At 63.0% G+C, this 12,200-nt stretch overlaps 1 protein-coding gene across 4 annotated transcripts; it reads left to right on the plus strand.

Annotated features, from left to right (window-relative positions):
• The first annotated feature begins 539 nt into the window (after positions 1-539).
• FAAP100 (FA core complex associated protein 100) lies at positions 540-10,071 on the plus strand. 4 transcript variants are annotated; one of them, XM_061144534.1, is made up of 10 exons: positions 540-766; positions 966-1,084; positions 1,572-2,530; positions 3,750-3,906; positions 4,461-5,224; positions 5,318-5,454; positions 6,706-6,822; positions 8,674-8,760; positions 9,181-9,318; positions 9,666-10,071. In XM_061144534.1, the coding sequence occupies exons 1-9, from the start codon at positions 602-604 to the stop codon at positions 9,310-9,312; spliced, it is 2,637 nt and encodes an 878-aa protein (XP_061000517.1). In that variant the 5' UTR covers positions 540-601; the 3' UTR covers positions 9,313-9,318; positions 9,666-10,071. The 4 variants fall into 4 exon arrangements, with proteins under 4 accessions (XP_061000517.1, XP_061000518.1, XP_061000519.1 ...); XM_061144536.1 differs by having other exon boundaries at positions 634-766; positions 1,667-2,530; XM_061144535.1 differs by lacking the exon at positions 8,674-8,760.
• The last annotated feature ends 2,129 nt before the right edge of the window (positions 10,072-12,200 follow it).

A 12,200-nucleotide genomic window follows, 5' to 3' on the forward strand; every position in this document is an offset into this window, starting at 1 on the left:
GGAAGAGACCCTTCTGTCCATGTTAGGTTCAGAGGCGGCAGTGTCCTGGTGACGGCTTAGGCGTGGATGTGGCTCAGTAGCTCAGAGGGAAGAGACCCCGGCTGAAAGTGTCAAGACCTGGCGCTGCCCGCCCCCTCCTGGACTTAACAGACCCAACCCCAAAACGCTAGACAGTCGCTTTAGGAGCGGACTGTCCGCTCGGAAGAGACGTGCTCTGGGGGGTTGCCGCCTTGGGAGAGCCAGTGTACTAGCCCGGGTTCGGGAGCCTGCCCAGCCCTTCGACTTCGGGCGGGTCCAGTGGAGCCCCGAGTGGAGAGGAGTGGAGAGGCCAGGCCCTTGTGCCTCCCGCGTTTGGCTTTAAAGACGTTGGCCCTTTGCCATACAGCTCTGTCTGCGCCAGCTTTATTCCAGCGGCATGAGGGCCAGGTTCCCGCTGAGACTCCCCTGAGACTCGGCGCGCAGCGGCCCCGCCCCCGGCCCCGCCGTAAGGCGGAGGCCGCACTACGACCTGGGCGGCCGTAAAGCGCAGGGCCCCGCCCCCCGGCTCCCGCGCCGCGAGGCCGAGCCCCCGCCGGTGGCCGGGCTCCAAGGCGATCCCACGATGGCCGGCCCGAGGCCGCGGGTCGAATACCTGGCGGGCTTCTGCTGCCCGCTCGGGGGCCTGGCGGCGGGCAAGCCTCGCGTGCTGTGCCACGGGGCGGAGATCTTCCTGTCCACTGGGAGCGAGCTGGTCTATGTCTACGACCAGGAGGGGCGGCTGCTGATCGTGAGCACTGGGCACACCGGGGAGGGGCCGGGACTGGGGGGCTGGGGCGGGAGGGGATCCGGGGCCCTGGAGGGGGCGGGGGCGGGGGCGGGCGTGGATGTTCGGAGCGGCCGGAGCATTTGAGGAGTTTGTCCTCTGCTTCACCTGAGCCCGCCCCCACGCCCCTGACCCAACACTGCCCTTCTTCCCGGTCGTCCAGGCCGTGTACAAGTTTCCCGGTCAGGTGTGGCACCTGGAGCTCCTGGCCCTTCGCAAGGTGCTCTATGTCCTGTGCGCCCGGAGCGGCATCTATTGCTTGTCTTTGGACCAGACGACCAGGTGAGGCTTGGTCGCTGGCAGGCACTGCTTTGGGTTGGGCGCACACTGACCTCTCCCGGGTTGAGGCTGATATGTCCTCAGATGGGCTTGTCACTGTCTGTGAGTGGTAGTACTTCCCTGTCATCCTCAAACACTGCTCCTGTGACCTGTATGATCTGGTCACCTCTGGACTGGGTTCAGAATGAGCACTCACCACAGGTGAGGACTCAGGGGCCTGACAGTTCTGCACTGATGAGAATTTTCTGTCCTAACCCCATTTCTGGAAGCCTTGATACATGCTGTTATGCATGTGTCCCTGGGTGACCGGGGTGGGGGAAGCAGAGCATTCCCTGGAGCAGGTGGGAGGCACTGTGGCATGCCAGCTGCTCCCTGGTGGCGGCCTCTGAGATTGCTGCCTGTGCAGACCCCACACCCATCATGTCGGTGGCAGGCTGTCCTGAAGGGAGCCTGTGAGCACTGTAACCAAAAGTTCCTTGGGTTCTCCAAGGTCTGTGACCCAAGACGAGGACGGCGGGGATGACCAGGACAGTGAGGATGGGCAGGTCAGTGAGCCCCCCGTCCCTGTGATCCCTGTGGACCCAGATTCCTGTGTGCTCCCGGACACCTCGCTGCATGCCTTCACCGTCCTTGATGACGCGCTCGTCACCTTGGCGCTGGGCCCCACCCAGTGGAAGATGCAGCTGTTTGAGCGTCCCTCTCCAGGGGACGACCCCAGGCCTGGAGGCCAGATTGGTGAGGTGGAGTTGTCCACCTGCACCCCCCCAGCTGAGAGCCAGGGGGAGTCCGCAGCCCCCCGCTTCCTCCCAGTGCTGTGCTGTGCATCACCACCAGGCTCCAGGACCCCACTCGGCCACTCCTGGAGCTCTGGGGGTGTGACGCTGGAGGGGGCCCTCTTTGGGCTCCTCTTTGGCGCCGACGCCGCCCTCCTGGAGTCACCCGTGGTCCTCTGTGGGCTGCCCGACGGCCAGCTCTGCTGTGTGATCGTCAAGACCTTGGTCACCTCCACGTCAGCCCCGGGTGACCCGAAGGCCCTTGTCAAGATCCTCCATCACCTGGAGGAGCCTGTCGTCTTCATTGGCGCCTTGAGGACAGAGCCGCTGGCCGAGGATGTGGAAGACGTACACTGCGACTGCCTGGTGGCCCTCGGGCACCACGGCCGGACGCTGGCCATCAAGGCCAGCTGGGACGAGGCAGGGCACCTGGTGCCTGAGCTGCGGGAGTACAGCGTCCCGGGGCCCGTGCTCTGTGCGGCCTGCGACAGGAGTAGCCGCGTGTACCACAGCACCTCCGCGGGCCTCCGTGTAGTCGACCTGGCTCAAGAGGGTTCCCCCTTGGACCCCACGGAGCATGACGGGGCCCCAGGAAGCCTGCCTGCTCTACTGTATCCGGACAGCTTGGGTGTCTGCAGCCTCGCCACCCTCTGTGTGTCATCCAGCACGCCTGAAGGTATGAGCCACGGCCGAAAGCTAAGAACCAAAGCCGTTGGGTGGGTGGAGCCTCCGCCCTGGCATCTCCTCCCTGTGAACTGGCCGTCTTCCTCTCCCTGCCTCATTCCTGCTCTCCTTAAAACTGCCCCGGGCAGCTCAACCCTCCGCCGGCACGGCCTCGTGGTTGATGCTGGTCTTGGGGTCCTGTGTGAGTTTTGGGGCAGGGTTTGTGTCCCTCTGCCTGGGTAGGGTCTACACCTGGGCGCCCCCTGGTAAGAGCATTTTCCTGTGACAGGTCTCACGTGGCAGGTGGTCCAGGGAAAACTCAACCTGGTTCAGGTCAAGCCTTTACGTTTTTCCTGAAGGCTGGAAAACATTTGTTCCATTTACCGAGTGGGCTCCAAGGAGCCTACCCTGCCCTGAAGGCAGGGGGCAGGGAGGGGGCATCCCTGAGCTTTGCTGTGTGTGTTCCCTCTGGACAGAGCCAGAGAGTGTTTCAGCCGTGTCTGCCCAGTGCTGGGGGGAGGGGTACAGCCGCCCTCCCCCCACCGTATAGTCCCCTTAAGATGGCCCATGAGTGCACTGTAAGGCCTGCCGTAGACCATACCCGACAGGAAAGAAATGCTTTCGAAGGGAAAAAACTGCTGTCTCCCAGAGGGAAAGAGGGCTGCCTGCAGCAGGGAATGGGGGAGCCACACCTCTGGGCAGGGCTTAGGGCCTCAGTGGTACTGGACCTGCAGAACCAGCGGGTCGCAGGAGATGGAACCTGTTTCCCAGGGAGCTCCTGGTGCCCAGGAGTGGGAACGGAGGCAGAACGGTGCTGGGGAGGCGGCAGGCTTCCAGAAAGGCCCCAGCAATTGCAGACTGGTCAGTGGAGTAGGCCTGGGCATGCGTAGCACTCACTTCTCTTAGGAAATCTCAGAGCAGCTCTATTCAGGGCAGAGGCTGTTGAAGGGGGCATGCACCCTGCTAACTTGACGGCCCTCATCTGTTCCCTTTTAGTCCGCGTACAAGGTGACGCCTCTGCTGGCTGACCCCCTCCCAGAGAGGCCCCTCACAGTGTGTGCCCGGCCCAGGACGCACCCTGGACTCCTCAAGGATGTCCCGAGGACCCTCTTTTCCTCACGGGGGGTATTGGTGTTCTGACAACACATATCTGAGTCTGGAAACTGCTGTGTGTTCCCAGCTGTGTGCCCCTCCCTGCCTGCCACCCAGGCCCTGTGTGTCTTCTCCTGCAGGAGGTGCCGAGCTCCTGGCCCTGTCTGCCAAAGGCCGGCTGATGATCTGCCACCTGGACCCACACGATGAGGCACCTCAGCCCTCCAGAGTGACCTCAGCAAAGGCTGGCCAGAAAATTAAGCAGTTGTTGTCTGGAATTGGCACTGTGTCTGAGAGGTGAGCAGTGGGCTGTGGCCCCGGGCAGAGGCCTGCATGGCACCTAGGAGGTGTCCAAGGCGTGGGCACTGGCACTGGTCCGGACAGGGCCTGTGACTTTGCCTCTGACCCCTGAGATCGCCCCAGACGTCGCGGTGCCTGGCCAAAGGTGATAATAGAGGCCAGCGTGGACACCAGGCCCCTGTGGTTTAGGACCATTTCCAGGGTGCACGCCACCCTCTGGGCTGTCAATGGTGGCTCTGCAGAGGAGCACCTGGCTGACTTGGAACACATCAGAGAGCACAGCAAGGGTGGCCAGCCCCACCATGGGTGCCTCCTGGCCCAGTGACCCTGATGGGGGTACAGGCTCTGTGAGCCCAGGGGGTGGGGCCAGGCCACCAAGTCCAGGCTGCCCCAGCGCCATCTTCCGCCCTCTTGTCTCTTGTTGCTGCAGAGGAGGGTCGGGTTAGACAGTCGTGTGAGAAGGACAGGAGCTCCTGAGGTGAAGGCTTCTCACCTTATGCTAAGGAGGAGTGAGGTCTGGGTCTTCCCTCAGCAGCCATGTCTGTTTCCAGAGTGTCTTCTCTGAAGAAGGCAGTTGACCAGCGGGACAAGGCCCTGACCTGCCTCAACGAAGTCATGAATGTGAGCTGCGCCCTGCTCTCGAGCCGGGAGGGTCCGCGGCCCATCTCCTGCACCATCAGCACCGCCTGGAGCCGCCTGCAGCTGCAGGACGTGCTGATGGCCACCTGCCTGCTGGAGAACAGCAGCAGCTTCAGCCTGGACCGGGGCTGGGCCCTATGCGTTCAGGTGCTCCGCAGCTCCCGGGCCTTAGACCTGGACTCGGCCGGCTCAGCCATCACCTACACCATCCCCGTGGACCAGCTCGGCCCCGGCGGTCGGCGCGAGGTGACACTGCCCCTGGGCCCCGGCGAGGACGGTGCCCTCGACCTGCCCGTGACCGTGTCCTGCGCACTCTTCTACAGCCTCCGGGAGGTCGTGGGCAGGGCCCTCGCGCCCCGGGACCCTTTCAAGGACCCCCCTTCGGCTGAGTGCACCCCCGTCGTCCTGCCCGAGCAGGACGGTGTGTGCCTGCCCCTGAGCGAGCACACAGTGGACATGCTGCAGGGCCTGCGCTTCCCCAGCCTGGGCGTGCCCCACACGGAGGCCCTGGGCCCTGCCAAGGACCCCATCCACACCTTCCTGGGAACTTGCCGCGTGCCGGGCAGCCAGCCGGCAGGACCCGAGTCCCTGCGGGCCAAGTACCTGCCCCCGTCAGTGGCCACCATCAAGGTGTCGGCAGAGCTGCTCAGGGCCGCCTTAGGGGACAGTCACGCAGGTTGGTGGCACTGACTGGCTTCGGGCAGCCTCGGGGCCCTTCCTCCCTCCCCTGGAATCCGGCCAGCCTCACCGGCGCACCTTTCTTCTCCAGGTGTGTCCCTGGGCTGTGCCACCCTGCAGTGGCTCCTCACCGAGAATGCTGCCGCAGACATCGTGAAGGCCCAGGTGCTGTCCTCTGTCCAGGGAGTGGCCCCCGATGGCACCGATGTCCACCTCATCATCCGAGAGGTAAGCAGGGTTCAGCTCTCCTGCCCCAGAGGGCATGTTGGCCTCGACAGCAGCAGTTCTGAGTGGGGTCCCTGGGCCACTCGAGAGGAATCAGATTCTGGGGCCCACCTTCCAGAAGAGTCTGACGCACCCACATCCGAGAGGCAGGCTATGATGGGGCGGCCTTCGTAGGGCTGGAAGCTGCATTGGCCTCCCAGCCAAGTGTCCATGAGGACCACCCTGTCCAGCGCTCCCCATGCGTGGCCCTGGCCCTGCATCCAGCTGGAGTTCATAGTGGCCCGAGCAACTCACTCACTTGTACCCCCAGCAGCAGCACAAGCCCTCCAGCCCCTAAGCCACGCAGCCCCCAGAGCCCCAGGGCGCTGGGTCCTGTCTCAGATACCCCACCCAGGGGCCACTGAGACACTGAGGTGGGGCCCAGTCCTCTGGCCGCATCCCTTGCACACACCTTTCTTCCGGAGACCCTCCTGGCAGCCTTGGGATCATATCCTGCTGGCCCTTGTGCTGCAGCGTTGGTGGCTGTGGCAGAGCATCCCGTGTGACACTCCTCTGAGGGTGGTGGGTGGAGGCTGCCCACTGGACGGCCCTTTCAGGTCCACCAAGACTAGGCAGCATCAAGGTCGGGTGTCCCAGGGGCCTGGTAGTGGAGAGGGTGGGGTGCCCAGCCATCCCACAGTCCCAGAAGGAAGAGCTTCCAGAGACAGCATCCTTCCTAAAGTCCCTGGGGGGAAAAAAAAAAAATTAAGTCCCTGGGGTCTTGCCTTGCGTCCTGGCTGTCACCCATCTTTGCCAGGTTTTATCTTTGGCTGGAGGGCACTGGGCAGAGATCTTCATTGCCCAGCCCCCTCCCTGTTTTTTTACAACCTGACCTTGCTGTTGGGTGACTTGGAATGCATAGGGTGGGCCCTGGAGGGGTCGGGGCCTGGGCTCTCCTTGGTGGTGCAGCCGCAGCCATCACTGCCTCTGGCATGAGTGCCACACATCTGGATGCAGAGGGAACAGGGCTCTTCCTGGACGGATGTTTCCAGATGAGCAGCTTTACTGTTGCTTGGCTAGCTGGTTCTTCAGGTGGAAATTCGTGTTCGGTGTGGAGATCGAGGCTTGGGGCCCCCCAAACTTTGCCCACAATGGGATGTGGAGGGTCCACCCAGGCCTCATGTGCCTCAGCCAGCTCAGATGCTCCTACAGGCCAAGCTGCCCTCAGGCCAGGCGAGGCTGTGGACAGCCAATGAGGGTCCTTGTGTGTTGCAGGTGACCGTCACTGACCTGTGCCCAGCGGGCCCCATCCAGGCCATGGAGATCCAGGTGGAGAGCTCCTCTCTAGCCAACATGTGCAGGGCACACCACGCCATTGTCAGGCGTTTGCAGGTCTGTTGGCCCTCATGGGCTTCCCTGGGCAGTCTCTGTGGGGTGGTGGGGACACAGGACTCTGGTGTCTTGGCTTCCTGCCCGGGGTTGCACATGAGCTGTGGCCAGTTGGGAGGTGGTGGGGGACTTGTCTCTCACCCTCCTGGCAGTAGCCCCCAGTGGCCTGTGAGGACATGTGGTTACAGGGAGACAGTCCACCTGTGATTTGTCAGCATGAAATTTCCTCTATACAGTAGTGTGGAGAGGTCCGACTCAGGTCCTGGGATAAGGTTTCTGCTTGTTGGGGCTTCCATGTCTTTGCCAAGAAAGCAAGAGTTGGCAGCCAGCCCCTCACATACACACAGCCCTGGGGGCCGCTCACTGCTGCTTCAATGCCTTGTGGGGTTACTGGGGCCACAACTCCAGGATCTGAGGAGGTCTTTGTGACCCCAGGGAAATCTGTGAGCTGGGGCCCTTGGCAGGGTGGTCCCAGGGCCGGGAGGCCCCTCTCCAGCCTATTCTGAGTGTATGCCTGGCCTCGGCTGCACAGAGCGGTCTGGGTTGGCAGCTATCAGCCGATTCCCACGCTTTTCCTTATGTGTGGGCTCTGCGTCAGCCTCACCTGGGAACTTAGCAGTGCCCATGCCCAGGCCCCATCCCAGACCCCAAGAGTCGGAGAGCTGCAGTCCGAGTTCCAGCAAGGGCTGCTGTTCAATTATCAGACCCACCGGTGTGCCCAGGCGAGCCTGGGTGCCAAGCCCTGATCAGAGGTCCCCTTCAGCCGTGCTGTGACGGCCCTGCCATGGCATAGCCATGGCTTCATGCCCAGGCTCAGGAATCTGTTCTCCTGTCCCCAGAGCAGAGCGCCCACCCCTGCATCCCTGCACCCCAGAGGGCGCCATGTGGTTGCTCTTGCTGGGCCTGAAACGTGCAGGGCTGTCTCCAGACCTGCCAAGTGTGGCAGCTAAGAGGCGGACAGTTAGTGAGAAACTGGGGATGCGGGGAGCATGCTGACCAGACTTCCTGCAATAAGGGGAGTTAGCATCCCAGGGCTGCTAGGACCAGGTGACCAAGTGCTGTGGACGGGACACAGTGGGTTCAGTTCGGAGGCCGGGATCCTGGTGTCTGCAGGGTGATTCCTTCCGAGGCCTCTCTCCTGGGTGTGTGGACGGCCAGCTCCTCCCCAGGTCCTCACAGGGTCATCCCTTGGCATGTCTGTGTCCTAATCTCTTCCTAGAAGGACACCAGCCTTGTGGGATTAAAGCCCACCCACCTGACCTCATTTTAATTTGATTATCTGTGAAGACTCTCTCTCTCCAAACACTATCACCTGAGGTGCTGGGGGCTGGACCTTCCACGTGTGAATCTGGGAAGCATGAGTCAGCCCCTGACAGAGTGCTGCGGGCACTCCCCTAGTGGGAATCTTCTCGTGGGCTGCAGACCTCTGCCCTCCGTCGGCCACATCATGCACCTACGACAGGATGTTCTTCATTCACTTGGCCACTCAGAATTTGGGGGACCTTGTCAGATGTGTATTTTCTGCCTCTGGTGGCATCTCCTGCTACCTCTCGGGGTATTGGGGTCTCTTCTCTGTTTTTTGCCCCGGAGACCAGTGGGGGCCTTGCTGCCTGGATCCATCTGGGAGCATCCTCTCTGGGAACCAGGAAGGTTACTTCCAAGTAAACGACCATCATGCTAGGGCTTGTGTGGAGTGGAGATTAACTAGGGGCAAGGCAGGGAGGCCTAATGGATGTCTCAGCGAGCAGAGAGGGCTGCCTGGCTCTGCAGGCCGGTGCCAGGAGCCCTGGGCTCTGTCTGGGGACACACGGGAGGGGTGCCCTCTCCAGCCACCTACCCCTTGTATCCCCCCAGAGGCTGGTGGTGGAGCAGGCTGCCCGGGGCTCCAGCCCGCCTGATCTCCGCCTGCAGTATCTCCACCAGATGCAGGCCAACCATGAGGTGAGGCCCTTCGGGGGTCCGTGCCCTGAACCTTCCACCCAGTGTGACCCTCCACTGGGGTCACACACACAAGCACCTGCGTGTCGCCCAGCTTGGTGGAGCCTCCCAGTCCGCTCAGCCCACAGTCAGGTCTTAGCTCCTGTTGCAGGGGCGAGATGAGGGCAGAATGTGCACGGTCATGCTGTCCCACCTTGGCTAGGACATTCCAGTCCCCTGGGGACAGGGTCTCCCCTCAGCCCAGCCATGCCTCCTGTCCTGAGGGGTCATCATGTTAAGGCCACAGAGGAGTGTGTTTCCTGGGCCACCTGCCACAGCCTGGGTGGGATCTGAGTGGTGGGTGTCCCCCCGCCTCGGAGGGACCTACCAACGTGCCCGGTAGGAAGGTGGCCCCTAGCTTGTCACCACCGTCCCTTCCTGTAGACGCTGCTGCGGGAGGTGCAGATGCTGCGGGACCGGCTGTGCACGGAGGACGAAGCCAGCTCCTGCGCCACTGCCCAGAGGCTGCTGCAGGTGTACCGGCGGCTCCGCAGCCCCAGCCTCCTCCTGCTGTGACTCCAGGTGGGCCCCGCCCCGCCTGGGACACCGGGAGCCCCCTCCCCAACCCCCACCCCACCCTGCCCGGGGCCTTCCCGGCCTCTAAACCCTTGACAGCTCACAGTACCTCCATGGTTTTATGGAGATAACCTGGCTCCTGACCCAGGAGGCACTCGGCCTGGTTACAGCTAGGGAAGGTCTGGCGTGAATGCAGCCGGCCCCCCAGATGGCCGCCCGGTGCCCCCAGGGTGGGTGTGCTCAGAGGAGGCAGGTCATGTAGTTGTCGTGTCAGGATAGCCAGGCGGTCCATGACCCCGCTGGGCCGGGGGCCCGTTCGCCCTCCCACATCACTCCTTCCTTTCCTCAAGCAGCTGCCACGGCCTCTGCACTCAACCTCCACGCCTCTGGGCCGCCGCCCACCCAGAACGTCGGGGCTGGATCATCGACGTCGCTCCACTCAGAAGTCGGGCCTGGCCGTGGGGTCTAGGCTCCAGAGCAGGGTCGCTGCTGCCCTCGCAGCGTGCTGGGGCCCCAGAGATGGGGCTTCGGGGTTGAGACTCGGGCAGGTGCATTTCAGCGGTTGTCTGGTTCCCACCACGGTGCCCAAAGCCGGGGGCTGCCCCTCTTAGCAGCACCACTCGCCTTCCCATAGACCTCTTGTCCAGACCTCTCTCCGCACCTGCACAGCTGTCCCGCTCTGGGGGCCTTGGTTCTGCTTCTCTGCAGTTACTGGGGTCACCAGGTGGGAGGGTGCTCCCTGTGACCAAAGCACAAAGACTCGGGGTGGGGGTGGGGGTGGGGGTGGGTGGGGGGTTTTTCCTGCAGGTGCCCTGTGGCCAAAACACTCAACAACTAGGTGCCTCTGGCCGGGGCCACACCCAGCGCCCAGCACTGTGCGTTGTTTCCAAGGGTCCCTTGGGGCAGACAGCAGCCCCGGGGTGGCTCCGGTGCTTTGGGGGAGGGTGGCTCTCCCCCTGGACTTCCCACGGTGCTCTCCTGCTGTGCATGCAGGGCCTGCAAGACAGTCCGCCTCAAAAAATGACCCCTTTCTGTTGCTCTGCCTTGTCCCAGGCTGTTTTTTACACCTCCCCCTGCTTTGGTCTGGTGGCAGCTTTGACCTGTATCCCTGGGCTCACCACAGCTCCAAGCCCCCGCCAAGGCTGGTGGCCACTGCACTCCCCAGATGAGCCTTGAACTGGCCTCTCTGGGGCCCTCAGGCCAGTGGGAACCTTCAGACACTGGGGTGAAGTGGTCCCTGCAGGGCTATTCAGGTCATTGGGGGCCCCTTCCCAGGAGGACCATGGGCATCTCGTCGTCCTCCGTTGAGGGAGAGGGGTGGTGATGTGCTCCAAGTTGGGGTCTGGGGTCATCACACAGACCCAGCACTGGAGTGTTCTGAGCAGGAGGGAGGACGGGGAGGGGGTCTGCCCACCCAGTACTGTCCTGTGACTTCTGTCCCTGCGTGTGCTGGGAGCAGTGTAACAGCTGCCTTCGAGGATGAGCAAGCAGTTGGCCTCCGGTCCCTGCTGGCTTGGGTGGTCCTTATGCAGCCTGGAGGGGAGCTATGGCCCAACCAGGGAAGGGCCTACACCCCCTTAGTGGCTGTTTCTGAGGGTTGTCTTCCTGTCACCTCCCGGGGGAGGAGGAAGTGGGCAGGCCAGCCCACAGGGACCCCCAAGCCCTCTTCTGTGCCTCCCATCTCCAGCCACTGCCCTGGGCTGCACAGACTCCACTCAGCATGTCTGAAGTCAAGTAGCCTGTCCAGCCAAGGTCAGCAAACAGGAGACCCTGCTTGGTGCCGACTGGAGCACTTGAACAAAGGTGCCAAGAGTGCCCAGCAGGCGACCCTCCTGTGCCCCAGGCCACCAGGGGGCAGTGCAGACCGCACGCAGGGCAGTCCCCTCGTCCCCTCCAGGCCAGTGTCCGTCAGAGCCCACCCTGGCCTGTTGGCCCACATGGGACCCAACTCTTCTTCATCCCTAAGGTGAGAGGAAGCGGTGAGGCAGGGAGCCAGCCAAGGGGGGGCCCTGGAGAGGGGTCCCAGCTGCCCCCCTTTCCCAAAGCGCCTCACACTGGCCAGACTCACTGGAAGGGGCGCTTCAGACCCCAGGCAAGAGTGAGGGCTGCCCAGGGTGGGAGAGGGTGTGGGCTGAGGCGAAGGGTCGGTGAGGCCTGTGGTCTCCCCCTACTTTTGCTCAGGCTGTCCCCCCAACCCCTCCATGACCCCAGTCCTCAAGGCCTAGGCCAATCCCAGGGGGCACGCCTCCCACCCCACTCCCACCTCCTGTGGTTCAGGTTACACAGCACCTCCAAGAGGCATTGGCCTGGGTGGGGGTCCTTGGTAACGGGTGTTTTGGGTGCCAGCTGGTTTGGGGAGACCTGTGGGTGAACCATGGGCCTTGTCCTGGTGGTCCGCCCTTCCTACGCTGGGTGGGGCTGGGTGACAGCAAGCCAGTGCCCAGGCTGAGAACAGCCCTCCCCCCCGTGGTTGGCCGCACATAACCCTGTCTGGGAGGGGTGGGGGTCACTTAATCAGGTGCTTCCAGGATTCCCTAAGACCCTGCCCCTGGGGAAGGGAGCAGTGATGTGCTCTATGGAGACCCTGAAGACCCTCTAACCTACCTGACTTGCTGGGACCTGGGATGAGGCTCCTCCCAGCTGTCCCACTCCCATCCTGGTCCTACTCAGTAGAGTGGGGGACCTCTCCCACCCACCGCCGCCCCCCAGCTTGGGGAGGAGATATGTGCCAAGGAGTGATGCAGAGAAAAGAAGGCTGGGGACTAGCCGTCCAGAAAGGGGTCTCGGGATGTTCAATTGGCTGGAAAAGTGCCGACCTTGGATTTTTCTGGGCATAAGGGATGACGAAGTGTCGAGCGTCCAGCGAGCCTTTGGCAGGCCGTTGTGAA

This window comes from Dama dama, chromosome 5, assembly GCF_033118175.1.
Source record: "Dama dama isolate Ldn47 chromosome 5, ASM3311817v1, whole genome shotgun sequence".
Taxonomy (NCBI): domain Eukaryota; kingdom Metazoa; phylum Chordata; class Mammalia; order Artiodactyla; family Cervidae; genus Dama; species Dama dama.

What these genes read in the sequence shown, in the direction of transcription:
- FAAP100 (XM_061144534.1), top strand. Translation starts at nt 602, where the DNA reads ATGGCCGGCCCGAGGCCGCGGGTCGAATACCTGGCGGGCTTCTGCTGC. An exon ending in AGGAGGGGCGGCTGCTGATC is followed by an intron (nt 767 to 965) that starts GTGAGCACTGGG and finishes CCGGTCGTCCAG; the next exon opens with GCCGTGTACAAGTTTCCCGG. An exon ending in CCATTGTCAGGCGTTTGCAG is followed by an intron (nt 6,823 to 8,673) that starts GTCTGTTGGCCC and finishes GTATCCCCCCAG; the next exon opens with AGGCTGGTGGTGGAGCAGGC.